Source organism: Empidonax traillii, unplaced genomic scaffold, assembly GCF_003031625.1.
Source record: "Empidonax traillii isolate 1590-97213 ecotype Southwest subspecies unplaced genomic scaffold, ASM303162v1 scaffold362:size563497, whole genome shotgun sequence".
Classification (NCBI taxonomy): Eukaryota; Metazoa; Chordata; class Aves; order Passeriformes; family Tyrannidae; genus Empidonax; species Empidonax traillii.
This window is the reverse complement of record NW_020955555.1, coordinates 434,410-460,656: the sequence shown is the minus strand read 5'-3', so window position 1 is coordinate 460,656 and position 26,247 is coordinate 434,410. Positions and strand designations below refer to the sequence as shown.

Sequence of the window (26,247 nt, the reverse complement as noted above, 5' to 3'; positions counted from 1 at the left end):
TGTAAAGTAAATATCATTTTAGTCCAGAACTGCTCTCCACAAATTTTTTTAGGCACAAATTTCTGTTTGATGCAGTGGTGGATTCATTCTCAAATACAGAGATACAATGTGTCCTCAGCTGCATTTCTTTGTCAGAGCCCATTTTTTTCCTCTCTTCCATAGTCCTTAAACCTTTCTCCATTTTGGTGTAACTGCTGCATTTGTCCAATTAAATTTTATTTTCTCTAGTGGACCAGATCTAATACTACTATTTCCAGAGCTCCTTAGCAGTATTCTCCAGTTCCATGCTTTTATTAATTAGCTTTTTTATGGTCTTTTAGGTAATTTTCAGTTCTGGGGACAGTATTTCTATTTGAATGCATTTGATGAAAATTTCTGAGGAAGTATTTACAGAGCAGTTATTTAGGTTATGATAATTGAATGGATTATAAATTTAGAGCAGGCCTAGTCCTTCACTTACTGTTTTATTGAAACCCAAATATATAATAAAATTATCACCTTCTCAGCAGTTGCTTATATATTTCTAATCCTGTCAAGAAAATAAACTGGTTAGTTCTTGAACAGGACACCTTATATTGCAAAAGAAACATAAAACAGTTAAAAACTTCCTTAAACTTCCCAGAGCTTTTTTTAATGCCTTTCACTGGCTGTAGGAAATTCCAAAAGGCATTTGGTGTCCTTTGCTTTCCATGTTCCTTACATTGGGAAAATCAAAGAGCTGGGAATTTATCACTCTAATTACACAAAGTATCTGGAACAGGAGTCTCTTGTTCACACGAACAGCAGTTATTAGTTGAAAAAGTTGACTTCTCTGACCCTCTGAGGGCTCACTGTGATACTCTTAAAGGTAAATATTCAGTAAATATCACAGTAAAACCAAGTTTTAAAGCCATTCAGTTGTTTTTAGAACCTCCTACACTTGTGCCTGTTGACATAAATACACTTTGTGTTCCTGACTCCGTGCAGATTCTGAGTCCTTTCTGATGGTGCCTCAGGGACTTGGGAATCTCCAAAGCTGCAGGGACAAGCAGTGGCCCAAACCCACAATTTGTTCAGATAACAATAAACTTGTACCTGCCTCTTTTTATTTATTATTTTCAAGGCAGGAACAGTTATAAGTAAAGGAAAAGTGAAGGCCGAGCAGTGCTCCAAAATACACCTGGTAACAACTTCCAACCCTTGAATTCCCATGGCTGGAAATCTGGAACCTGGTTCTTGTGTCTGAGAAGGTACTTGAGGTAGTTCTGTCAGTCTGCAATGGAAACACTGCCTGCTTAGGGAATGTTTTACTTTGAATTCAGGGGAATTTTAACTCCCAGCTCTGTTAATAGTGTTAAGCAAAACCAGCAGATGGGTCCGTTTAGTCTGAAACAGAATTTGGATCCTTGAGATGTGCTGAGTTCAAACAGCAGCAGTGTTGGAGAGCAAACATCAGAAGCAGCAGAAGACCCAGGAGAGAAAATGCCCCTTGTGGAATTTATAATGATGAAGTATTTCACATGTGTGTTTTAAAAATGGATTTTCAAAATGGATTTTCAGAATGAATTTTTGAAAGTAGAAAGTCTGAGCTACTGAAATAAAAACAAGCTGTGCTGTTTCCTGACACTGCCTTGGAAGTTTTATAAGGTCTTGTAAAAAAAAATATAAGAAAGAATTTCTATAGTGCCCTGAACGTTGTGGGTTTTTTTTTTTTTTTGCAGAAAAAACTCAATTACTGGAGTGGCCCTGAGCCAACTTCAATCAGTGCAAAAGCTGCTGGAAGGAGCATTGGCACATTTCATCTTAAAATCACCTGCACGAATGGGGTTACCAAAAACATGGGATGGAGGGATTCAGGTAGACTTCTCTAGGCTTTCATTTTTCCTATTATTTTTTTTAATTAAATATATAAATAAGTTCTTTGTTATTTTAATTAAACTGACATAAATAGCAAAGGCTGATGGTTGAACACAGCTATTAAACTTCACCTGTAGATTATGATAAAGCACAAGGGCTGGTGAGGGGTGAGAGGGACTTTGTGTCAGCTTAATTTTGAAATGCTTGTTTGCAGTTTCTTTTTTCCTTAACATAGATGGCCCAGAATAACCAGAGCATTATTTAACCACATCAGGTAGAGCTGCTCCGAGTAAATAATTCGTTTACGATTTGGCAAACGTAATTTACTGGATGTCTAAGAAAGCTGGAAGTCGGCATTTCTTTACCCAAAACGAGACACGCTTTCCTCATTTGGTAGGAATTGTGTGTTTGCACCTTCTGTTCACTGGTGATAAAAGGGCATCAAACCCAAAAACGTTCTAAACCTCCCTAAAACACTCTGCCAGTTTGTGCCACCTGAGGCTATGGGTGACAAACTGCAGGGACAAGGCATCAACATATTCCTGCTTTCAGTTCCTTGGATTTTTGCTGTAATTTCCACCAGGGCTATGGATTTGCCAGTCCTGGAGCTGCTGGATTTTGTGGTGTCAATGATCCTGGGCAGCTGCCTGGACTGAGGCCAAGGAAGGCTTTCCATGAGCCTTCCGAGGGCAAGAGCCTGGGATTGCTCTGGGCCTGGATGGGGTTTGAACAGGCAAGCTCCATGTGGAGAACTCGCTGATTAATTCCTGCCCATCCAGCTCCTGGCCAGTAATGGAGTTTCCTAAACTGCATTCCTTGCTTTGCAAGTGAGCTTCAGTAAAGGGTCTGGGAATGGTCCACGCTGTGCTGCAGGGACAGGACTGTTTACATGCTCATCATTTATTCTTCCACACAGGTGAGTTCCCAGCCTATTGAAAACTTTCAAAGGATGAAATGGATTGGTTTGGCAGCCCTGAAGAGCCTGGATTAATCCCCTGGTTAGAGCATTTGAGCACCGCTGATGTGGAACAGCCAGCAAGGTAAAGGTCTGTCTGCCCAGCCTGAACACAGCCCTTGATTTCATACTTTTTCAGGCCCTGCAGTGTCAATTAGTGGTAATTAAGACAGGGATGGAATGATGGATTTGATGCAATCTAATGCATTTTAAGGAATTAGTATTAATAACAAGTGTTTGGTGTTCTGTGATAATGACCAAGATAGTCCTTCTAAATATTAAATATTATAGGAGTGCTAAATGTATGTGCCATCAGTTTTAACAGCAATACACTGAATGATGCTAAATAGTTAAATGAATGTCCATTTGGGAAGGTGAGTCAAATTTAGGACCCCTCAGTTTCTTATTGAACAAAATGATCCCTCAGAGCTACAAACTGCTCTTCCCTCAGGTGGTGCTCAAAGTGACACCTCAGACACTCATCAGTGCCCCTGGGGAACAGGACTCAGGCATGTTCCCTTCTCTGCAGGTCATACATCCTGACACAGGCATTTCTGGACACCCCTTTTCTTCTGGCACGGGGCTGGCACAGCAGGGCACACAGCTCACTGCTCTGGGATCACAGGGAGTGAAAGGAAAAGCTGCTCAGCCCTTCCACTGATCCAGGTGTGTAGTGGGAGAGTACAATCCACAAGTCTGAGTCTGACCTTAAGTGTACAATTTTGGGAAGAAGGGAATTCTTTAATATCTTTTATGTGTTGTAAGACTTTATGCAGTTCAGCTGAGGATTGAGCCCCCAGTTGGTTAAGATTCCATCAATAAGGACTCATACAGTGATTCAGAGAAAAAGTAATTAGGGATCAAGGCAGAATTTAGAATGACTGTCTGAGGATATGGCCTGGAATTCTCTGTATGCAACACCTGGAGCACTATTTCAATTAGCAAAATAGAAAAGACCAAATTTCTCCCAAGGATAGGAAATATCAGTAACTGCAACACGTGCAAAGCTGCTTCACACAACTCCACGCTGGAGATACTCATTCTGCCATTCTTTACTTCTCATTTTGGTTTTCAGACATGTGAATTAAAATTTTAATTTCCACTGCATTCTCTGTCATGGGAATCCCAAGCGTGACAAACTTAGATATGTCTGAACTCTGCATTTGTTTTTCTAAGATCATCTATTAGGGAAAAAAGCACCTAAAAATCGAGTTCAAGTGCAGCGTTTCCAAGATATAACCCACTCTTTAGGATGGTTTTCTTTGGCTTTCAGGGCTGCACACTTACCTCTGGGGTCAGTGCATTGTTCTCTGAAGTCTGACTTGACAGCAAAATGTGTGTGAAACCTTCTTCTTTCCGGACCACAATGTCCCTGAACCGGCAGTTACTCTCGTTTTGCCTCACGCTGTACCTCAGTCTCTTATCGAAGACATAATCCTTCTCCCCATCTAGTTTCCTTTTCACAGTGCTGTGCAGGTTGAGGCTTCCATTGGCCAGAGAAGAACCTTTCAGATGGAAAGAATCGAAGCACAATTACCCCTACACCATCAGAGAAGTGGAGCGCTACCCCACTAGCTTCAGCAAGGAGAAATGAACATAAAATATATATTTTCTATAAATAGAAAATAAATAAAAATGTGCCTGGCTAGTCAAATGTGGCCTCGAGCCATTCCTCTTATTCTGTATTCCAACATGCAGAACTTTCTGTTCTCTGATCAGAAAACCTCTAGATCCAATGAACTGTAGCACCTGGGACTTGTAGTGGGATTCAGTTCTGCTTTGAACATGAAAGCAACTGTACCACAGTCTTTCACGTGAACTGGGGGTGATCCCTGGATTTATAGGAAGATTCTGTTTCAGCTTTGGACACTTGACATGACAGGTTTAGTCCAAATCTCATCTTTCAAAGGCAGATTTTCTTCCCTTTCTGCTGACCAGTCATTAGCAGGCTCAGATGCACACCCTCGTTGCACATCCCTGTGTGACGCTGAATTTGGGGAGCTCTCACCAAGCTGACCCAACCAGCATTCTCTTCCAGTTATCCTGGTGGCTGGCATTCCAAGCAGCACTTATCCACCCTTTCTGCTCTGATCCCAAGCCTCTGCTCCTCACACTGGACAGTAACAGTAATTAATGACTTCTGACTAACAACTATGATATTAATACTGGACTTTGTACACAGAAAATGCTAATGCTGATGCCATTTTTGGAGAGTATCCAGCAGCAGGAAAAGAGAGAACAGTGAGAAGAAAGATATAATTCCTCCTTAAAAACAAGTGAGAGTAACATTAAGTCAGTATTAAAAGAGAGTTTATTCTGACTTGCACAGTGAACTGCAAACCGTTCCTCTGCTGAGCTTTCCAGTCCCTCTGCAACAGGGAAGAGAGGACAACTGGTCACAGTGCTGGGATGGGGTGCTGAAAGAGCTTTACAGGATTTGTATGCAATAATCCTTTTCTAATTACAGATGTTTCACACTATTGCCATTCAAAATAAAGCCCAGACAGGTTGGTGAGGGACACAGATTAAAGTCACTGTTTTTTGTTTAAACAGACACCAGGCCACAATACTCCATTTTTAAGAAAGGCCAAGAGAGAGCTGAATGAAAACACCTTTGTTTGTTCTGTTCTCTGCTCCTGCCAAAGCTGACCTGTTCCAGCTTCTGGTTTCAAATAGCCAAGAACTTTTAAAGGGCAGATGACATGAATATTAGAACAGATGTGATGAGTGAAATCTCCCCAAGAAGTATAGAGAACTTATAAAATCAGAGGCACAAATGCCCACTGAATGGAAGGTGTGTCAGACTAACTATACTGATTATCTCTGTAGTGTGGAAGATTATGTCACATCTATTTTAAATACAGATGGTAAGAGAATAGTAGAAGATTAATTCACACACATAATCCAGCTCAACAGAAAGCCTCACAGTAATTATTTTAATATTTTGTTTTATTCTTCCTTATGTATTCTGTTTGTAAATGAATATATGATGTAGACTGTAGATCTTATCATGATATTTTAACTATCTGCACATTAATGCACACAAGGGCAGCAGCCCCTGGGTATGTCAGGGTGAAAAACAACCATGACAGGCAAAAAGAGACATCTCAAAACAACCTGGACTGCATGGGAAACAGATTATTGATGCCACAAATTAACTAAGGAAGCTTTGGGTACTCTAAGTGTGGTTTACTGGCTTAGTAGTGACTATTTGATGCTCAAAGTACAAAAAGAAAACAGAATGGGAGAAAATATTCCTTCCTTTAGTCAGAGTTTAACCTGATTATTACCTTATAATCAGCAGTAGAACTTGTGGACTACCCAAACCAACACTGATCTTTCTAAGAATTTCGATATTCTTTTAAGGGAATCTGAGATATTCCCAGACCACTGGTGGGTGCAGTAATCCCTCTCCAGGAATGGCAGTAAAGGCTGGAGTAAAGGATGCTATTTAAGGAGAAAATGCAAGCTTGGGCACTTTCTGCAGTCCATTCCCATAGCATCATCCTCAAGTGATGTGCAGGAACACGAGAGGCTTCATCCTTCCTGTTCCTTCACTGTTTGCTTGTGGACCTTTTCATGTGTCTCTCTAATCCCCTCTGAGCTCTCTGGCTCCACAGCTTCCTGTGGGATGAGCTTGAGAAGTTGTGTAGCCACTACACAGAGAAGAATTTTCTTTCATCTCTGCTTTTATCTGATGTGCCCCCAGTTTCAGTGAGTGGTCCCTCGTTCTGCTGTCGAGGGATTTCAGGAGCAGCAGTTCTGCATTTACTGTATCTGAGGCCTTGATGGTTTGTAAACTTTGATCGTGTTCCCCCTCTCCTGCCTGAAGGCTCTTGTATTCCTGCAATCCTCTTCCTTTTAGCTGCCCATCCCTGCATCTTCCACCACTGCCACAGGCTTGGAGCCTTTGGGGCTCCTTTACACCAGGCACTGCTGCAAACATTCAAAATTTACTGTCTAAAAAGTCTCCAAAGAGTGGGAGAGGAAAGAGAGAAAAGATCCCAATGATCCTCGATGATTTAGGGGACCTGGGACTCCCCCCCCTCACTGCTCCTGCCCCCTAGGACAGGATCCCTCGAGCTGCTGTTGTTTCCAGATCCCTCTTTGCTGAGTGTTCCATCCCAGTGTTCCAGTTTGAGCCCCCACCCCACACAGCACCCACCCTGGGGGCTGGGCTGCTGATCTGCCCTGGCTGCAAACTCACCCTGCAAAACTGGGCTTAATTTTCAACCAGCTCAGCTTCACCTTGGAGCCCCAAAAATGCTAAAAGCGGTGCAGAGGGAGGGATGGGAATAACAATCAGGATGCCCTGGGAAGGAGAGCTGGACTGTTGTTTTATTGTGCTGAGTGGAAGAGGGTGATGGAGGATGGGGCTTTAATTTTTCCAGGTGAAGTAAACCCTCAGTCTCCCTGGAAAAGCAGCTTGGCATTCCTCAGCCTTCCCAAGAGCCTTTCTCTGTCTCTTCTCTGTCTTTCTTGTGGGTAATGGTTAATACTGTACATACTTAAAAGCTGTGTTCTGTTGATAATTTACTAATAATTTCAGACTTCTCCAGCTAAAGTAGCATCTGTAAGATATCTAAAAGCAATGAGTTTTCATCCAAACTGAGGGAGCAGGAATGTTTGGTTGTCCTTTACTGCCAGTATTCTTTCAGAATAAATAAAAACCAGAATAAGTTAAAAAAACAAGAGGAAGCAGTGACTAAGTCACAGAGAGTATTTAAATGAAGGGCACCATGAGACTACAAAGATTTTTTGTAATGGGGAAAAACAGTGGTTAGTGATACATGACAGGCAAAAATTCTTCAGCAGATGGTACAGAAATAGAGCAATGCAGAAAAAGGAAAGAGAAAATTAAAAGGGGATGTTTTTTGATGCTGTCAAGAAACTTGACAAAACAATCACTCTCAATTACAATATCTGGAGAGAAACAGAAAAGTGATAACAGAAGACAACAAATATCATCAGAAAGAACAGCATTGTTAGCTCCTGGGAGCATCAGGGGATGCTGCAACATCTTCCAATTTGTAGACCATTAAATAACTGTCAGTAAAGATGACTCTGCTCTCTTATGGCAGGATGTGCAGAAGGCAGGTCTGGGCGAGGGAGATCCCACCCTCAGGAAGGTTCCAGACCTGCACTGGGGGCATCAATCCTTTTGTGCACACACCTGTAGGGACACAGTCACCTTTCTGGGGCAAGGAGCTGCCTGCTGGGAATTCTGTCTGCAGGGTGAAGGGGAACCACTTGTAGCCAAGTGGATGTGCACAAAAACACAAGTTGACTGGTGGAAGCTCATTCAAGGAGTCACCAAAAGAGGGTTTTCAAATAGCTGTTATTTGTTTCAACACAACTGGCAAGGACAGACAAACAGCACAGCCATTATTTGATTACTTCTAGATTAGAAATTACCATCTATATTGCCTGGTTCAATACACTGCTGGTTAAACATTACTTTTATTATTATTATAACTGGTTCCAGTGGGTGGATTTTGGAGACCTTCAACCATAAGCCCACCCTGGCAGCAGAGCTGGGTCCACAGCTGGGCTTTCAAACTGGGGGGAATTGCTGAGTTTTCCAAGACAAACCTAAAATCTCTATACACATTTTCTGTGCACTGTCACAGTTTGCTGTGAAAGGAGCCTGACACTCACTTGGTTTCCATACCAGGCAATCTCAAAGCTGACACAAATGTCTGCTCCATCCGATTCCGAGCGGGGCTGCCCGGCAGCCACAGCTTCTGGGAGCCAAACCAGGTCCTCCAGGCTCCCTCTTTGTTCCACATCTACTGCCTGGGAGCCCTGTGAGTGTGGATGGAGCATGCCAGGCTTTCAACTTCCAGACTCCGTGGCAGACTGCCTGAAACCTCTGGCAGAGCTGGCTGCCTCCGGGCTCAGCGTGGGAGTCCTGCCAAGCAGGCTGCCACACTGCTCCCTGTCCCAGGGGACACAGCCCTGGGCCCTTGGCTCAGATTTGGAGAAAGTTTTGAAACCCAAGATGTTCGGAACAAAATTTCTGTTCTTCAACCAATTGGCTTTTTTTTTTTTTTTCCTCCGAAACTTCCTTTGTTTGGAATTTGTAAAATTTCAGCCCGGTGTTAGTGGGGCATTAAATGCCAAGGGAGCCTGACAATGATGGGGCACCTTCCATGGGAGTGTCAATGCTCAGGGAGGAAGGAAATTGTAGCACTTGCTGAAGAGTTGACATTTCAAATGATACAACCCCCTGTAGCAGGAAATGTGGCTTGTAGGGCACTATTAGGAAAAAAGGTGGTAATTTGATTTTGACCCTCCTTCCCCAGTTTCTGTCTGCTCTGACTCTGGCAGTCTCCTCTCCCCTCTGTCGTGTTGCCCACTCTGCCTGTGCTGAGCTCTCTGACAGGGATTATTCCATCAGGGCTGGTGGGGGCCATTCCTGAGCTCCTGTTTGACCTTACAGTTCTTTGGGACTCTTTAGTTCTTTGTGGAAAAAAAACCAACACCCATTTTAAAACATGGAATGAATGAATTTTAAAGATGCATTTTGTATCAGAACTTCTCCATGGACAGCATAAACCAAATGATTAAAAAAACTTCATTAGAAGCAGTAAGAAAAATAAGGAAAATAACTTTACACACATCTGTAATTAGATATTCAAGTCATCTCAGAGAAGCAGTAACTTGTTAAGCAGTCTAAGATGAGCTCAAACTCCACACAACACAAAAGCCAAGATACACTTTTAAGTGTTTCAGCTTTAAATTTCATTGACATCAGCAGGGGTGTTTATGCATTTAAAGCTGACCACACATTCTGTTGGTTTGGGAGTCTTTTAATAGCATAGCTGATGCCTGGATTGAAAGATCCCAGTGGCTATTGGATACAGCCAGTACAACTAGGCAAGGTCACTTCTACTTCCCAAATCCAGGAGCATTTCCCAGGTTGCCAGGAGGGTGGAAAATGGGGAGATATAATTTATGTTGACTTCTGAAAAGTTTTTGGCTGGGCAATTCACAAGAAGCTGTTAAGGAAATGAGTGCTATCATGGGCTCTGGAGAGTGGCTAATAAAAATAAATAATTGGAACAAATGGTTACTTTTCATCAAGTCAGGTGATTAGTAGTTGGCTGTCCCAAGGATGTGCAGGAGGATTAGTTTATTTAATGTGTGTATTAATGAATTGGGAAGAGAAGTATGAGAGGAAAATTTGAAGGCAATACAAAATGAGTAGAGTGAAAACTAGGAAAGATTTTGAAGAGCTTCACTGAGTCATAAGAGAAAGGTGAACTGGCAACAGTAAAGCAGATTAAATGCATAATGAAAGGGATCATACATATAGCTGTGTTCTAAATTAACTGTAACAAGCAAGTTAAAAAAAAAACCCAGGAGCAACTGTGGATCACTCAATGCAAACCTTTATGCAGTGTGGAACAGCAGAAAAAACAATTCTCCAAAGGTTCTATTGTCACTGTATCAGTAAGCGGTAGGAAGTCATTTGGAACAGCTCCTGCTGTTTTTAAAAGGTATTAAAAAACCCCCCCAGACACCAAAGGCACAAGAGGATACTCAAAACTACCAGGAATCTGGAAAGACTTCCAGGTAGGAAGGAGGAAAAGGCTGAGGCTGCCAATAATGGGCAGGGTCTCCTCCACTCTGTCTCTTCATAGCAGGAAAAGAGGCTGTTCAATGAAAGTAAAGGTCAATAAAACCCCAGCAAGACCCAAACACCAAAATCTGATCAAATAAAACGTGCATCTCATTGTTGACTCCTGGAAATTGCTGTCACGAAACACCACTGAGGCTTTAAATTTGGTCGAATTTAAAAATAAACAAACCACAAAGATTGGACACATATAGATAATGAGAAGCGACTTCATTTGCATGAAGCTGAGTTGTATTTATAGAGAACATAAACCTTATTCTTTGAGAGCTAAGCCAGTCAGTTACTGTGAGGATTAGAAAGAAATTCCTCCCATTTCTTCTGGTTCCCTTCAAGGCTGTTTGTACCTTCCTGTGACCTCTGTCTTTGTGACTTGGGGTGTGTCCAGTCAGTGTCAGGGACAAGGACCTGGCTGCTCTGAGGACTCCTGAGTATGACCAGCATTAACACTGAGAACGTGGATCTCACTCAGCCATCCCTGCCAGGACCCTTCACCAAGAGTGGTGTTAAATATATTGTATATCTGGTTTTAAAACAGTTCTGGTTTTTGTAGACCTAAGTTTGATACAGAAACCCTGAGCTGCAGCCTTACACACCCCTCAGCTGTCATTCCTGCTCCAAGCCCTGTCCTCGTGTCCCCACAGGGGTTTACACTGCAAAGGCACGTGACAGAGCCCACACTGCTCCGTGTCCCTCCGTGGGACAAGGGGGAAACCAGCTGACAAAAACATGTATAATTTATAGGGAAAGAGTGTGGAACTTGTTTGGGTGCTTCTCACCGTACCCCTTGTGTGCCAACAACAGGAGTGGAACAGCCCCCTCCCCCAGGGCCGAGCGGTTTCCATCACATACCAATTCCATTCACCACGGGGGGGTCGGGACTGACGTCCAGCACGCCGGGCAAATTCTGCTCTCCCTCGTGATCATTTAAATCCGTGTTTTGCTGCTGTGAGCCATTCCCAAAATGTCTAGAATCCTTCTCGTGGCTGCCATCTCCATTCTGCAGGCCATTGTGGGGCTTTTTCAGTGGCATGATCTGCAAGCCGCTGGGAGTAGTTCGGTAAGTCACGGTTTTAGCAGCCCTGTCACCGGCAGAGCCCGGCTTGGCCGCGTAGCCTCGTTTCTGTTTTTGGTGAGATGGATTAATCCTCTTCCTTTTGTGTGTTGATCCTTTCGACTTCCCAGAGTCAGAAGGTCTGTGGGATATTTTCTCGACGGATGAGCCTCGGCTCTCCCGCAGCAGTTTGGCCGTGCTGGGCTGTTTGCCGTGCCTGGATCTCTTTTCTCTGCTCACGTGGAGTCTGTTGAACTCGTCAATGAATTCCTCACAATGCAGGAGATGATGTTCAGGTTCCCAGGTGTCTTCATTGCTTCCATAGCCCTTCCACCTGATAAGATATTCCCATTTGCCCTTCTTGTTCTTCCTTTTGTCTACAATCCTCTCGACCTAAAGGAGAAAACCAAAAAGATATTAAAAGGAATTCCCGGGAGCAGAGCTGACAGTACAGGAGAGGAATCGGAGCCCCAATGGTATTTGGACAGCAAAGCCTTCTGAACACTTGAAGAGAGACATAAACACCTGCTCAGATCTGATCTGGGCCCTTCAACAGCCCCAGTGTGAAGAAACGAGAGAGTCTGAGATCATTAATGAAGGCACAATTTCTTTGAAAATCTGGTTGGAAAATGAGACAATTACTGTTACATTCCTCAGCTCCCTTTGCTTGAAAGAGCTAAATAAAGCATCTTCTGCTGTATTGTTAGTGACTGATCATTCTCCTGAATGCACACATGCATTATGTCCCTGTAAACTTCCTCAGCCTTCTTTGTGTCTTGGAGCTACTTTGAACAGAGAATTGATTATAACGAATTGCAGTATTTCACAGCAAAGATCTTATCTGCAGTACATCCACTTTGCTACTTCTGACCTACAAAAAGTTGCATTTTTAGGAGTGCAGAATTTGAGTCAACTATTTTTTGGTTCTTTAATTTTTTAAGGGTTTTTTAACGTGTGGTTTATGAAAGATAAAGATGCCACTAATGAAAAACAAAAATCATTATCATTACCCAAACCAAATATTGTTAATTTAGAAAAACAAATAGGTGGAGAGCTCCTGTAACAGCTTTCACTGCTCTTCAGAGAAAAATCATCTCATGTGAGGAACAACAGAATCTGTATGGAGAATTTAACCTTGAGGAAGGGCAATCACAGCAGTGTAAGTAATTGTTCTTTCTAGGTCCCCTGTTAGAGCAAACCAGTGGATTAATTCTGTCTGTTCACTGCCTGGAACTGCACATTCATTGAGATCTTGGTGGGTTCCCCAAAGGAGTCTAAAAGTAATTAGCCACTCAACATTGTACTTCTGAGTTCATTTACATGGGAACTGAGCTGAGATGTGTGGGTGAGTCCGAGTGGACACAGGAACCTTCCTCCATCTCCAGGCACTCCCTGTTCTGTGCTCTGGCTCATCCAGTGTCTGCAGGGAACCTCCTCAGGAGCAGAGCAAGGCATCATCCTCTTTGCTCTGAATTCAGAACTGCTCAGGGTGGCAAAACAATTAACTGAAGCTCAGCCTGGGCAAGTTTGAGATCATTTGTCTGAAAGGAGGGAAAAGGCTTCACAAAATAAATGAACTGGCGTTTTTTTTTGTGTCCTCCTGTGGGATGTGTGGCTTTCAATTGTCAAACTAATAGCAGACTTGTAATGATCTTGCTGACTTTACAGAGAGCAGCTGTCCAAATTATCCTTGGCTTTAAAATACTTCTCATCCTCCTATCTGGGACCAGCCAGAAAAACTGAACGTTGAACTGTGGAATCTGTGTCAGGTTGGTGCTTCCTCAGAGTAACTTGTGTGTCTGGGAGGGGTCACACCAGCTGCACTCCCCACTGATCACTGGAGGAGGAACCTCCGACAGGGTGGGCAAATACCTCACCTTTTTTGGGATCACACGCAAGAACCACCCCTTCACCCTCACCTTTTTCAGCTGTGTCACCACATTCATATCTTTCACTACACAGATTTCACGTCGTTGCTCCCCAGGGAGGAAAAGGGAAAGGAGGAGGTTTTGTGGAGGGCATTTTTGAAGATGGAAAACACTCAGGTGTGTTGGTGGTGAGGCATCCTGCATTTCAGGTAAGAGGATAACAGGAGAAAATATCAGTGGTCTTTGTTCCTGGGCAACAAAATACTGGCAATGGGGAAGGTGATGAACGAGTTCAACACATCATGGAGAACAAAAATATTTATGAAATTGGGTCAAATTTAATAAATGGTTTCCGAAAAAACATTCAGAAAGCAAATATATTTGGGAAAGACTCAGCGTTTCATTTGCAGAACAAAACTAGCAATGTTCCCCTTCAGATTTAACAACTAAAATAAAGAGGGACAAAACAAACTGAAGACAAAATGCTTTGTTTCTGCTCAGCCCTCTTTTCAGTTTATTGTTTTGCTGGGGAGAAAATGAAAAAAACGTGGGCTGATCCAAAATTAGTTTGTTTTCCTTGATTTTTTATTTCTTTTTTAGTTCAACCATAATACCCACTGGCTTGACTAATGATGCATAAAAAGTCTGAGTAGATATTTTCTCGTCCTCATTAGGCCCTCATTGTTCATCACTGAATGCAGCTCAGGGGAGCACCCACCATACTTGACCTCTCAACATGGTCCCTTTTCTTTCTTGGGGCTTGAAGTTCCTCACTAATATTTATCCCCTGTCCGGTGTCACCGGGAGGGGCTTCACTGCAGGCACAAATATCAGGGCTTTGCCCACACCTGGTCCTGTCTGTCCCATTTTCCTTCCATCCACAGGGCACAGTAACAACAAGCACCACTGCTTTGGTTTTTACTGATGGATATCGGTTTTAACAGGTGGTATGTAAAGTTATCACCTTCCTACATTCACTTAAGGTTGCACAAATCACACGAGTTTTCTTAATGGGAAATAATTCCATGATTAACAGAAGTAACACTTGAATTCCTCCCCTGGAATAAGCAATACACAGTTCTGAGGATATGCAGAAAATATCTTGGGCTTCAGTGCCTGATTTTCCCTTTTCCCCCCTCAGATCTGTCTTTAATCAGGACTGAATCACATTTTCCCAAAAGTGACCTTGGTAGCTGCAGTTGCCAAATCCCTCAGTTCACTATATTTGCTTTGGAAAACCAAGCACTTAAATTTAATAAAAGGAAATGACTGCAAACAAACTTTGCAGAGGTGTCACAGTTAAGAAAGTGCCAGAACTGACAGGTACCATCACTTCCCTGGATTCTCTCTCTCCTGGCTAATTTTGGATGAACTGAGGTGCTGATTTGGTACCAGATAAATACTTTTAAATAGGACAAATAGAATGAGACCATGGCATCTGTGCAAATGCATTTGCAACACACCTTTTAGCTTCCAGCTAGCCTTAAAGCCAGCTCTATACACAAACCAGGAGGAGAGGGATAAATAAACAGACTTTAAAAAGAGATTCTAAACTTAATGTGAAATAGAAAAACCAACAACAACCAAACAGTAACCAATTACAGTACAGATATTTAGAGCCTGGTAAACTGAAGTGAAGTACAACACACATACATCCCTTCCTTCAGAGAAGATTCAGAGTCAAAATCATTTAATAACAGTGTTACTGCTCACTTATCAAAGAAATTAAATCCAGGCTAAGTTAAAAAGGGTTAATTCCTATGGAATTATTTTTGCAGATGTAACTGTGAAGTTGAAGCAGAGTTCCCTCATCCCACAGTTCACTGTGAAGAGCATTAATAAAAGTCCTTGCACTCCCAGAAAACACCTTCCAGGAGATCACTGAACCTCCAGAAAGGTCTGAAGATTGCAGATGTACTTCCTGATTTCCAAAGTAAGTGCCTGTTATTGGCTCTGCTTCCTTACATATCCATGTTAGGCATTTAGAGTGTGACCTGGGATGTTCAGATGGTCTCTGTCAGGGAACCCTTTGGAGCAGCAGCCACTGCACCACAGACCCCAGAAAACCTGCTTTTCATTGCTGTCATTGCAGGACTTGGGTGTTTTTTTCATTGAAGGTCTTTGTCCCATGTTGTGCCTCAGGGGGTTGGAAGGGTATTTGAAGGAAGTGCCAAGGAGAGGAAGGCAGTAAGATTTCTGAGAGAGATAAAGGCCACCTGATTCAACATGTTTGCCTTTTTAACATTCAGTATTGCCCCAACTTCCCCCTTTTCATTACGTTGGCTTTGAGATATCAAGTATTTCATGGAGATATAAAGTATTTCATTATCTGTAAATCTCTCGCCTGCTTGTATTTGTAACTTATTTTTGTTTCTCAAAATCTGGTAATTGGACCATTTGTTCCAGATGTACAAGAACACATCTCCTGAAGCTGCCACTGTTCATGTTAGAAAAGTAACAGTGGAATGAAAGCTGGGACTCCCCTCAGCACCTGCCCCACAGAGTAGGGCCAGCCCATGAGTCAGCTGTGGAACCCCCCAGTAGGAAATCTCTGTAGTTACTTGGAAGGTCAAAATGAAAGTGAAAGGGCCAGAAAGTCACAAAAATACCAGGGAAGACACTGCTCATCTGAATTACTCAGAACATCAAATGACACCTCCCCAGGAATGCCAGTGAACACCCTCTTGGTGTCAAGAAGACACTGCTGTTTATGCAGTTCCTTTTTTCCTCCCTTTAAGCATCTGGGGTTTAAATTTTCTGTTATTTCCCTGTTTCAAATTTTTTTAGAATCAGAAGAGGTGTTAAAACTTATCAGGGAAATCCTAAAATTTCTGCGTTTTCTCTGGGAAAAGCCTGGCATTAAAGCATGGCTGGAAACTACTGTGTTAGGTGCAAGTGTCCTCCAACACAGATCAACCAAGATTTAAACCAGGACAAATAAATGCTTTCAAATCTCCTGCTGCTCCCTGTGTGCCAACCTGCACCTTTGATCTTCCTCTCCTGAGATACCTTCATGCTGTAGAGGCTCCCTGCTGGGAGATGCCATGGCCCTGGTTTAGATGGAAAGCCAGGAGAGCACTGCCAGCAGTTGTATTTTACAGTAGTGATGCAGCCAATAGAAATTCCTGCTAAGAGTGGTGTTTTCACATTCCTAACGTTTCTGTCCCCAGCGTTTTCCCTGTGTAAGTGCACTCTGTGAGGTCCCTTCCCTGCCGTCTGGGCATTTAGAACCACCTGCAGGGTGAGCAACACCCCTTTGTGCCAGGGGGCTCCTGGCAGAGGGACCTTCCCCCAGAACCACCGGGATCAGCTGGAGCCCTGGCTGAGAGCCTGGAGTCAAAACAACCACAGCTCCCATGCTCCCTCCTATCTCCAGTGACCATCTGCCCGTTTTCTTGGAAGTCCCACCTTTCTCTGAAATTCGGCCTCGCTGGAACTGAAATTCTGGTCTGGTCTCTCAGTTGTTATTTTCTGACTCTCATCAAAACTTCCCCCAGTGCCAAATCTCCCTTTCCACACTGGGCCCGTGGTTCCCCATTCGTCCCCAATGCTGATCCTACTCACAGAGCCCATTTCCACGATCTGTCCCCTTGGTTTGTGTCCAGCAGCTTTCTCCTGGTCAGGACTTACAGTACTCCAAATTCCCAGTTTGTTAAAGCCATTTCCCTCTCCCACTATAAATTTAAGGGTGTAACCTCCATAATTTTCCTTTATTAGGATATTTAAGTGCATGTGTATAAACAGTACCTGTGGTCGAAGTGCCACAACCATTGTGGGGTTTGGAGCAAACAGGAATAATAATGTACAAGGAATCTTTCTCTGGAGGAAGGACATTTTGGTACAGACTGATACTGGCCCGGGAAAGGGGACACAGGGATGACACAGGGGTCAGGAATGGACTTTTTGCTCAACTCGTGTAGTCCCTGTCACTGTAGGCAATTAAATGACACAAACCCTTTCATAGTGGACATGTTTCATGATCCAGAACATATTTCTGTCCAGGCTTAGTGCTCCCAGGTTGAACAGCAAAGAGCTGTTCATTCCTAAATGCAGTCATGATCATTTGGAAAGTAAGATGGTTTTCAAAGTGCACAAAAAACAGAGGATCCCCTTTAGAACCAGGACAAGGTAATGTTGGGAATGTTCTTTATATGGAGGGTTTTCCCTTTGCCATCCAGCAGAGCACCTGTGTCATCACAAAGTGTTCTGCAGTGTGGGGGAGACCCTTTGGGTCTGTCCCTCCCGTGGATGGTTGAAATCCCTTTGACTCACAAACATTGTCAACACCCACAACACTCAGAGAAATCCAAAGAACGCGGAGGGTTCTGTTTATTTTAAAGCACAATGACACATTTAATTTATCAAATCCCCGTTTTCTCCTGCACAGTAAATCAGTTCATTATTGTATTTCACGGGTCTTAAGGAAAGCAAAGCAAGGAGCCAAATCCTGGGTGTCCCTTATGCTAAGAAGTGGTCAGTTCTGAACACACCCTCAACAAACTCACAGGCACAGCCCATTCCAGGGTGGATCTGTCTCAGTGCTGTCCAGAACACTTGCAGGTGATGATAAATGCCTGCCTTGATTTCAGCACCGAGGTACAGCTGGTAGTTTATACTGTACTGCTGCCTTTGCTTTGTACATCTAAATCTACATTTGTAGATTTAGAAATCTACAGATTCCTTCCTGCTTGGTAGACCAACAGAGTGAAAAATAAATGCTGCTCCCATTTACCATGGAAAGAGAGCTCTCCACAGCCAGTGGGAACCGAGGCACAGGCGGGGTTTGTTGAGGCAGAACTTGTTCCTGCACAGCCTATTTCTGTGACCATCACAGATGACTGAAGGATGAGTGAGAAATCTCAACTCAAGGAGACAAAATATTTTGCTAAGCTCTACAAAGAGCTGGCTGTTTTGGACACGTGTGTGGCTCTCAGCTTTCTAATACTGTGGACTCCTTTCTCAAGTTTCCCTGCCAAATTCAAGGGGATTCTCCAGTTTTATACCATCCAAGAGTATGTGTGTGGAAAATGTGTTTATCAGCACAACCTAGCGAGGGCTCTGATTCTGCCTGTGCTTCCTTTACAGTGCTGCAAGTCAGCAGAGTTACTCCCTTTTTACCTAGATGCAATTAAAATAGGAATCCCTGGGATTTAAACCGTGAAGTTTTTAGTTTTTATTTTAAAAGCGGTTTATAGGAGCAGGAGCAGGACTTGAAGAGACTTCTAAGCAAACCAGTGTTTATGGGAACAGATCACAGTTTTTACTGCCTGGAACTTGTTAAAAATACCATGTTTCCAAACAGATGTAGAAACGTGTAAGCAACAGTTGAAAAATAAAAATACATCTATCACTATAGGTGCTCTTCAACATTAAAGCAAGTCCAGAAATGCAGGAAGCAACTATTAATTTACATAAAACCTGCATATGAAATTATTAGGAAAGAAATTAGTGCTGTTTTCTTTTAAGTTCACTGCAGTTTGTTCTCCTCTACCTTGTTCAGTTGTGGCTGTTTCAGTGTTCTGCTGTACAGTTCACTCAGCCTTCTCCTCCTCCATATGGGCTTCACTGAGATTCAGCTCAAGGCCAGGACTTGAGTTCAACACTTTTACATCCCAAAGCTTAGCCAGAAGTGAAGATTCCACATTAAAAAAAAAATTCCACAGTCAGTGGCTGTTCCTTCCAAGAGCCCTGTTGAGTTCATTTTGTCCAGGACTCGGGGGTCTGTCTGTCCTGGGTGTCTTCCAGGGCAGGAGGGCTGGGGTGCTGTGGGGTGGTTCAAGCTGCATCACGAGCTCCTGACAGCTGCATCTGGAGCAGTCCATCCTCCCTGTCCATGGGAGTCCTGCTGGTGTGCACTGACCAGGTGGCCTTGGCTAAATGTGGATCCTGCTGTTTGAAGTCCCACCATCCATCCTTTCCATGTGGTTTTTAACAGCCCATTGTACCCGTTCAGCTTTCCCAGAGGCTGGTGCAGGACAGGGAATGTGATCCAGCCCCTCAATGCTCTGCTCTCTGGCCCAGGTGTCTGGGAGGCTGTTTTTGAAATGGGTCCCATTGTCCAACTCCATTCTCTCGGAGGGCCATGTCTCCACAGGACTTGCTTTCCAGGCCCAGGATGGTGTTCCAGGCAGTGCCACGAGGCACAGGATGCATCTCCACCACGGTCAGCACAGAGAGCCCTTTCCTTGGTGGTTTTGGGCAGTGTGATGTAACCAATCTGCCAGGCCCCTCCACTGACACAGAAGGGACAACAAAATGCAGAACTCTGTGCATGTTCTGTCAGTGACTGGCCAGGGATAAGGAGATATCAGAAGGATAAATCACAGACCCACTTCATACTCTCTCTCCAGACTAGAATAGGAGGCACCTGGTTTGGAGCATCCACAGAGCAAAGGTAGTAACAGTCAAACTTGTGAATAATACCATACAGGGAGAGGTTTAAAAAGGAAAGGGCTAAAAATAGATAACTTTGTACAATATAGAAGGCTGAGGGGTGATCCTTTGAGTAAAAGCTGAAGTAGCAGTTTGTAAAGTAGTGGGATAATAAGAGAAGAAAACTCATGATACACAAAGGTTTCTTTCAGGATTCAGTAGAATTCTTCATTTTCTTGGTTACACAAATGAAGTTAATGTGGTGGCAGAATACAGGAAAGAGCCAAAAAGAAAGGTAGAGCAGAAAAAAGGAATAAAGAAACTTGCTTTAGGCAACTATAATGGCATGACAGGAGCACAGGATTTTACAGCGAAGTATCCAGGATACCAGAGCAACATCACAGAAAAATGGCACAGAAAATTCCAAAAATTATCTGTGAAGGAGTAATTGTCAAAAAGGAAGAATAATACATCATTATCCCCTCAGAAATAGCATTCAGATGAGCAGGGTCAGTAGGCCAAGTTCTGGCCTCAAACACTGTATTGGTTTTTGCTGCAGATTTAATTTGTGTTTGAGACCTGAATTCAGCCCAGTGTAAAACCAACTTCCTACTGGTGCCTGGAAGGAACAAACTCCCTTATGGACAGCTATGAAAGCTGTCAGTGTTCACCACACAGATGCATCTTAAATCATCTGAGAGCGCAGCTGGTTGGAAAGCTGCGTTTTACAAGTGGGGACAGTGCTCTGAACAGGGACATGGAAGGTGTAAAAGCACAGTCACTGATTTCACCTGGGGGTGCTTCAGAGGAAAGAGCGGGGCTCTGGGAGCAGCCCCTTCGCTCACAGGGTGGGAGGCTGTGCCTGCCTTTGGCAAGATGGGCCCCACTCCTTGGCCTCGGCGAGTCCTGTGTCAGCCCTGGTCATTCCCACAAGCTCAGGACGTGTCAGCTGATGAGCCCCGAGTTCCTTCAGCTCATCATTATTCCTCATGATAAGGTTTCAGCCAAGTGTTGGCAGCCCTTCCATCTGCAGGGGTTGCTATCAGCTGGAATCCATTACTCCTTTCAGGGAGGTCCTCAGGAACAACACGGGGGTTTCTGTGGTGGAGAGGTACATACAGATCTTGCCATCCTGCTCCAAACACCTGTCAGGTCACTCTGAGGGTTGCTCTGGAGCCACGTGCACATCTCCACGCTGTGGGTACCTCCTCTTTCTGTTCAGAGATGAGGCAGACCTGTCAAGAGCCAGGGTGAGACTGGAACCCTGATGAAGCTGAGGAACCATTTAGAAATGTCTGTGCTCGAAGCAGTATTGAATATGTAAGCAGTGAATATATTACTGAGGGAATTTTCCATGTATTTGTTAGTCAGATTCCCAACTTGGCGGTTGTGTTAATACCTCAGCTGCTCCTGGATGCGTTTGCAGCAACGATGTGGCAAAGGGCTTTGTTCCACGTCCCTCTGTAGAATGGGGCACTGTATTTTAATAAATGTAGGGTTTCTGAGATTTATTCCCTACATTTGTCTCCCTGGGATGAGGGTGGTGTATGTTCTTTCCGTGGCGCTGTGCCAGTCCCAGGCTGGAGCTGTGGAAGGCTGCAGCTGCCTGCTTGTTGTGAACTGGGGGTTAGTGCAGGGACCCACACACGTTGGTGCTCCAACACCCAAACTGTTTTCCAGATACTTCAAGAATGGAAACTTAATTTGTCACTTTAGGATAACCAACCCCTGAGTCACATTCAGGACCAAGATCCCACCTGCAAGTGGTTTATGAACTTACAAAAAGGAGTTTTAACTCCTGGGACTCTTATGAATCTCACACCTGATTAAACTAATTCTAATGAGTCAATAATGATCCTCTGCTGTCCTCACTGTCATCCCCAGCACTAACCATACGTGTAGTCAGATGCTGGGACAGATGTCCAGAGAGGCTGTGGAATATCCACCCCTGGAGATATTCACAACTTGACTCAACAAGACCTGACTTAGTTAAGTTGATGCTGCCCTAAGCAAAGGATTGGATCAGGTGATCTCCAAAAGTCCATTCCAACTGACATTATTCTGTCATTCTAAAATACATTTTGCCTAAAATATTTACTAATAATTTACTAAATCTTTATTAATTCCTTTCCACTTGGAGAAGCAGCTCCATTTGGAAAACTGAGTTCTGTGCAATCTGTGGAAGTGGGTGTGTGAAATGACTCAATGGAGCTGGGTTTGGATCCACCAGGCAGCTGGAAGGCAGCTTCCCAGGAGCAGCTCTGAACTTCCAGCTTCCTTTGACCTGGTACCATCAGAGTTTGTTCCCCTTCAGGTCATACAGCCAGACCCCTCTACTGTCTGAGGTGTACAAAGCAGAGATGGGTGGGAGGAGACCAAGGGCAGCTGCTCAGAAGGTTAAAAAGATTTTCTTAGTCACTAAATGGCCATTTTTTAATACTGAGATCCAGTGTGAAGTCCTTATTCAGTGTATTTGCAGTGTCTGTATGAACAGTCATAAGCAAAACAAGGGATGTGCTGAGCTGGGGTGTGTATGTCCATAATATGTCCAATGTATGTACATACATGATCTGTATGCACAGAAATCTACAAAATGAAAATTTTGATGAAGAAACTATTTCTGAAGCCTAGTGAGCAATAAAAACCAGGAGAAAAGATTAACTTGTGCTTTCTCTCTGCATTTAGCACTGGCTCTCGCTGCTGGTTCTATCCCATAATTTGGGAGCAGATTATTCAGCAGCATGTCCTGAAAAGACCGAGAAGTTCTTGGCACACTTGAGAGGGGTAAGAAACTCATAAGATGAATTATGGGGAAAAGACTACACCTGGATTAAACGGCTCTGGAATAACAGAGGGAATTTCTGATCAGCTTTCAAGGGTTCTTTTCCTCCAAAGAGCAGTTGCGTACAAAGACACTCATAGAAAAAATACTGCAGAAATAAACAGTAACACCCATGATGGAGGAGTGCTGTGTTCTTACTGCTGCAGCAGAAATACTGGGGAATAGGGGAGAGGGATTGCTTTTATTATGCTTGTCAGCTGTAGTCTAGTGAAGGAACATAAACCTCATCCTTTTTGGAATATTCTGAGGGACAATAATTAACATAATGTATCTGGAACACAACTAAACTTGTTTCTAGTTAATAGCAATAATAACAATAATAAAATATTTGATGTGTTGAAGGTTTCAAGATGATATGCACATGGTTAATTCCAAATAAACAAGAAACTTCAAGTGGACACGGAAGGAGGATTTAAACAAACTGCCAGTTTGCCTTCGGAGGATTTCCCTACAGAGTATGTATTTACCCAATTACCCCTCTGAAATGTTATTTTCGTGGTTACAAAGCCCCATGTAAACCTATCCTACCCCATGGACCCTAATGATCATTACTATTATTCAGCAGCATAACAGGTGGAGCTCAGAGCACTGAGCCCTTCCCTTTAATACGTGGTGTCATCTCATCTGCCTTGTTGTTGAAATCAAATGGTCAGAATATGTTAATCACAACATCCCGTCCAGAGTGGCTGTCAGACAGTGCTGATGATTGCTCAGAGTGCCCCAAAGACAGAGATGGTGGCTCTGCTGGGTAAAAATTGGGTGTTATTCTGGAGAAGACCTTGCCCGTGGCTGCTGGATGTCACAGGGGCTGCAGGGCAGGGACAGCCCAGGCAGCACCAAATGCTGCGGGATCTTTACAGCTCTTGCCTCGGTGATCCCATTAACACAACAATTACAGGCAGGGCAGGTGTTAAGAGGCAGGTTTGCACCCGTGAGGTACTTGGGAAGGGAACTGGAGATGTTTTACAACAGAAGGATAAATGCTAGTGAGATGGTACAGGAAAAATAGATGGAATGGTCTCCAGTTTCTCTCTCAATGGCTGGAGAGTCTTCTGAAGGTGACAGTGAGGAAGGGCAGAGTGTCTGAATCACCTGGACATCTCCTACATTTTGCTGGAAATGTTCCTTACTCTGATGAGCACTCTGAGGTGTTTAATAAATTCCTCATGATGGTCATAGAATATAAAATAATTTTTATTCAAGATAATCAGAATGTCTGAAATCTTTTGACTGTCAGTTATTTTAGTGATGTTATTCTCATGTTTTAGACCCTTCATAATCCCAGACATATCAGCAAGGGACAGTCCTGTCCAAGTTAATCAATAAGCCACTCCAGTTTTTTGTAAAGAGCTGAATTGCAATTTATCTTCAACAAAAAAAAATTGGCCTCAGTTTAGGGTGTTTTTTTTGGTTTTCTTTTTGGTTCTTTTTTCCAAATGGTAGATATTTAGAGAGCAAAGATATTTTCCAGGCTCTCTTTACCCCACAGTCTTTATTTTAGGATTTTGGTTCTTTTCCTCCTCTGATGCCTGTCTGGTTACAGACTCCTAAGTCAGCAACATGAAATCTAATTATGTAAGTAATTGTGGGCATTGTGCAATGAAGGGCATCCTGTGATAATCTAAATATGCTGTGTGTACAGTGAAAAAATGTATCATTCTAAAGAAAAGAGTCTGAAATTGCTTGTTATTTGTAACAGCATCAAGTACTGAACATTTCTGCTCCATTAGAGTGATATGCACTTGATAGTTCATTCACACTACAACTCATTCATTCTCCAGCAGTTGGTCACCAGGCCTTGCTTCAAACTATAGGGTTTTTTATCAGCATTTAACATAAAAAGCTGATAATATCCTTTTCATCAGATGTTCTCAAACAGACTCTGCACGTTTGAGCAGCAGGTTTCCAGCATTTCAGGTGTCTGGTACAGTCTAAAAATGAAACTCACAAAACTATTAAATAGTAGTGGCCTTCCTGAGTGAGTGACACGTGATAGCACAAACTTTTATTCAGTGTCACCAAGATTTGGGGGTTAATGGGATGGCTCTAAAAATCTGTACCTGCTTTGGAGGCGTATTCTAAAAGTTCACCCTCGGTGTTTCCTGTTCATCTCTTGTGTTTAAAGTTCTAATTCGTGTTATTTCATACAATTTTGAGGGAGAACATTTTTATGAATGTGGGACTATTATAACTGCCTTCACCAGATCGATACAAGTCACTTGTTTGCTTTATTGTGCAGAAAAACAAGGCCCCTCCTTTTATAAAGGCCTGATTTTGACTAAAGAAAATGGCCAAATTAAATGCAAGGAAGACAGAGTCATGATACCACCCAAGTGCAAAACCTTAAAAAAAGAAGTCATCTCTGAAAGCTGCACATGCTGTAAAAATTTAAAAATTTACCTTCCTAAAAACCCCCTAAAAATTCAGTGTTTGGGTTTTTAAAACCCTATGTCACGAATTAAAAAAATACCAAACAAACAAATTGAAACAGAACACTTAAGGAATGTTGTGAAAGCAGGCACATAAAACATCACTAAAGTGTATGGAAAGAGTTTAAATTACTTGTTATGTATTGTCTATGTTGTATATTGTTTATATACTGAGGGAAGTAGCACTTTTGTGGCCTACATGAGAGTCCAAAAATACATACTGAGTTAATTCTGAGACCGGGTTTTCTGTGGAGTCAGCTGTGGATTAACCTGTCTTACTTTCCAGGCTCTCTGAAAGAGAGGCACAACCTTCTGCACCGGGAGCATTCTGGAAAGTTGTGGATATTTTTCCTTAAGGGCCAGACCCTCAAGTTTCTTCTGAGTTTTAGGCACCTGAAAACCTTTTCAATGGCATGTTGGGCATTTCACTGACCACCTGAATCCAAAGCTGTAGATTCTGTCTTACTGAAAGTCACAAAGCCTAAGGCCACTGGCAGGTTCTGGTGTGTTCTGATGTGTTATTCAAACAGTGTACACTCACAGCTATGCACAACCAAAGCTCTCCAGCAGCTGTAACAAGCAAGGTCAACTTGCTTAGGTGGAGCTCTGTTTTTCAAGTGACTCTTAAAAATAAAATTTAGCCCCAGGGCTTTTAATTTTCTTGGTCTATCTACCATATTTCTCAGCATTTGGTATTAAAGCACGCTAAAATAATTTTATAAAAGCAATTTTTTAGTTTGACTGTTCCCAGGTAGGCTGTCCAAGAAAAGATAACTCAGAATACATGCCCATTAATAAAGTTGTAATGTAGCCAGAAAACAGCTTTTAAAAGAAAATATACCAGTTCATCACCCTGCTTTGCCAAAAGTGAGATAAATGGTGCTGCAAGGAGTGTTTCCCTTTGAAGGTCAGTGTCCACGCTGCACATGAAACCAGTCCTTGCCATTCGTGCTTCCCAAGAACAATGGTAACATTCATGAGCGTTTCAGCTTCAATCATGTGATGGGTCTGGTTAACAAAAATGATGCCAACTCCTGATCTTCTCTGGGTGCTGATTTCACGAAGCAAATCAGTTTGTTTCTCCATGGTATGGACCTTCTGGAGCTGTGTGAGTGTCTGTGGCCAGGGTGACCTGTGGCAGTGGGAGCCCTTTGCAGTCCCATGTCTGATCAACCTGATGCTGGAAAAGAGCTGCTAAAGCGGGTGAGCAACTTCCACTGGGCTTGCTGATGCTGCTGAAATTGGTGCAGCA

General features: G+C 43.1%; 1 protein-coding gene and 1 long non-coding RNA gene across 5 annotated transcripts in view; one reads left to right on the top strand and one right to left on the bottom strand.

Annotated features, from left to right (window-relative positions):
* CDYL2 (chromodomain Y like 2) overlaps positions 1-26,247 on the bottom strand; it is a 49,855-nt gene that overhangs the window by 10,441 nt on the left and 13,167 nt on the right. The window contains exons 1-3 of one of the 2 annotated variants that reach the window (XM_027892682.1): positions 16,761-17,061; positions 11,283-11,877; positions 4,079-4,296 (exon numbers count right to left, since the gene is read on the bottom strand). In XM_027892682.1, coding sequence (XP_027748483.1) covers positions 4,079-4,296; positions 11,283-11,877; positions 16,761-16,925 — 978 coding nt within the window. In that variant the 5' untranslated portion in view covers positions 16,926-17,061. Of the gene's footprint in view, positions 1-4,078; positions 4,297-11,282; positions 11,878-16,760; positions 17,062-26,247 lie in introns of those variants that run through there. The other variant, XM_027892683.1, reaches the window with a different exon arrangement.
* Positions 1-26,247, top strand: part of LOC114061844 — a 56,296-nt gene that overhangs the window by 19,326 nt on the left and 10,723 nt on the right. The window contains exons 2-3 of one of the 3 annotated variants that reach the window (XR_003572233.1): positions 2,753-2,882; positions 18,829-18,993. This is a non-coding gene — a long non-coding RNA (uncharacterized LOC114061844). Of the gene's footprint in view, positions 1-2,752; positions 2,883-15,130; positions 15,280-18,828; positions 18,994-26,247 lie in introns of those variants that run through there. The other 2 variants (XR_003572232.1, XR_003572234.1) reach the window with 2 other exon arrangements.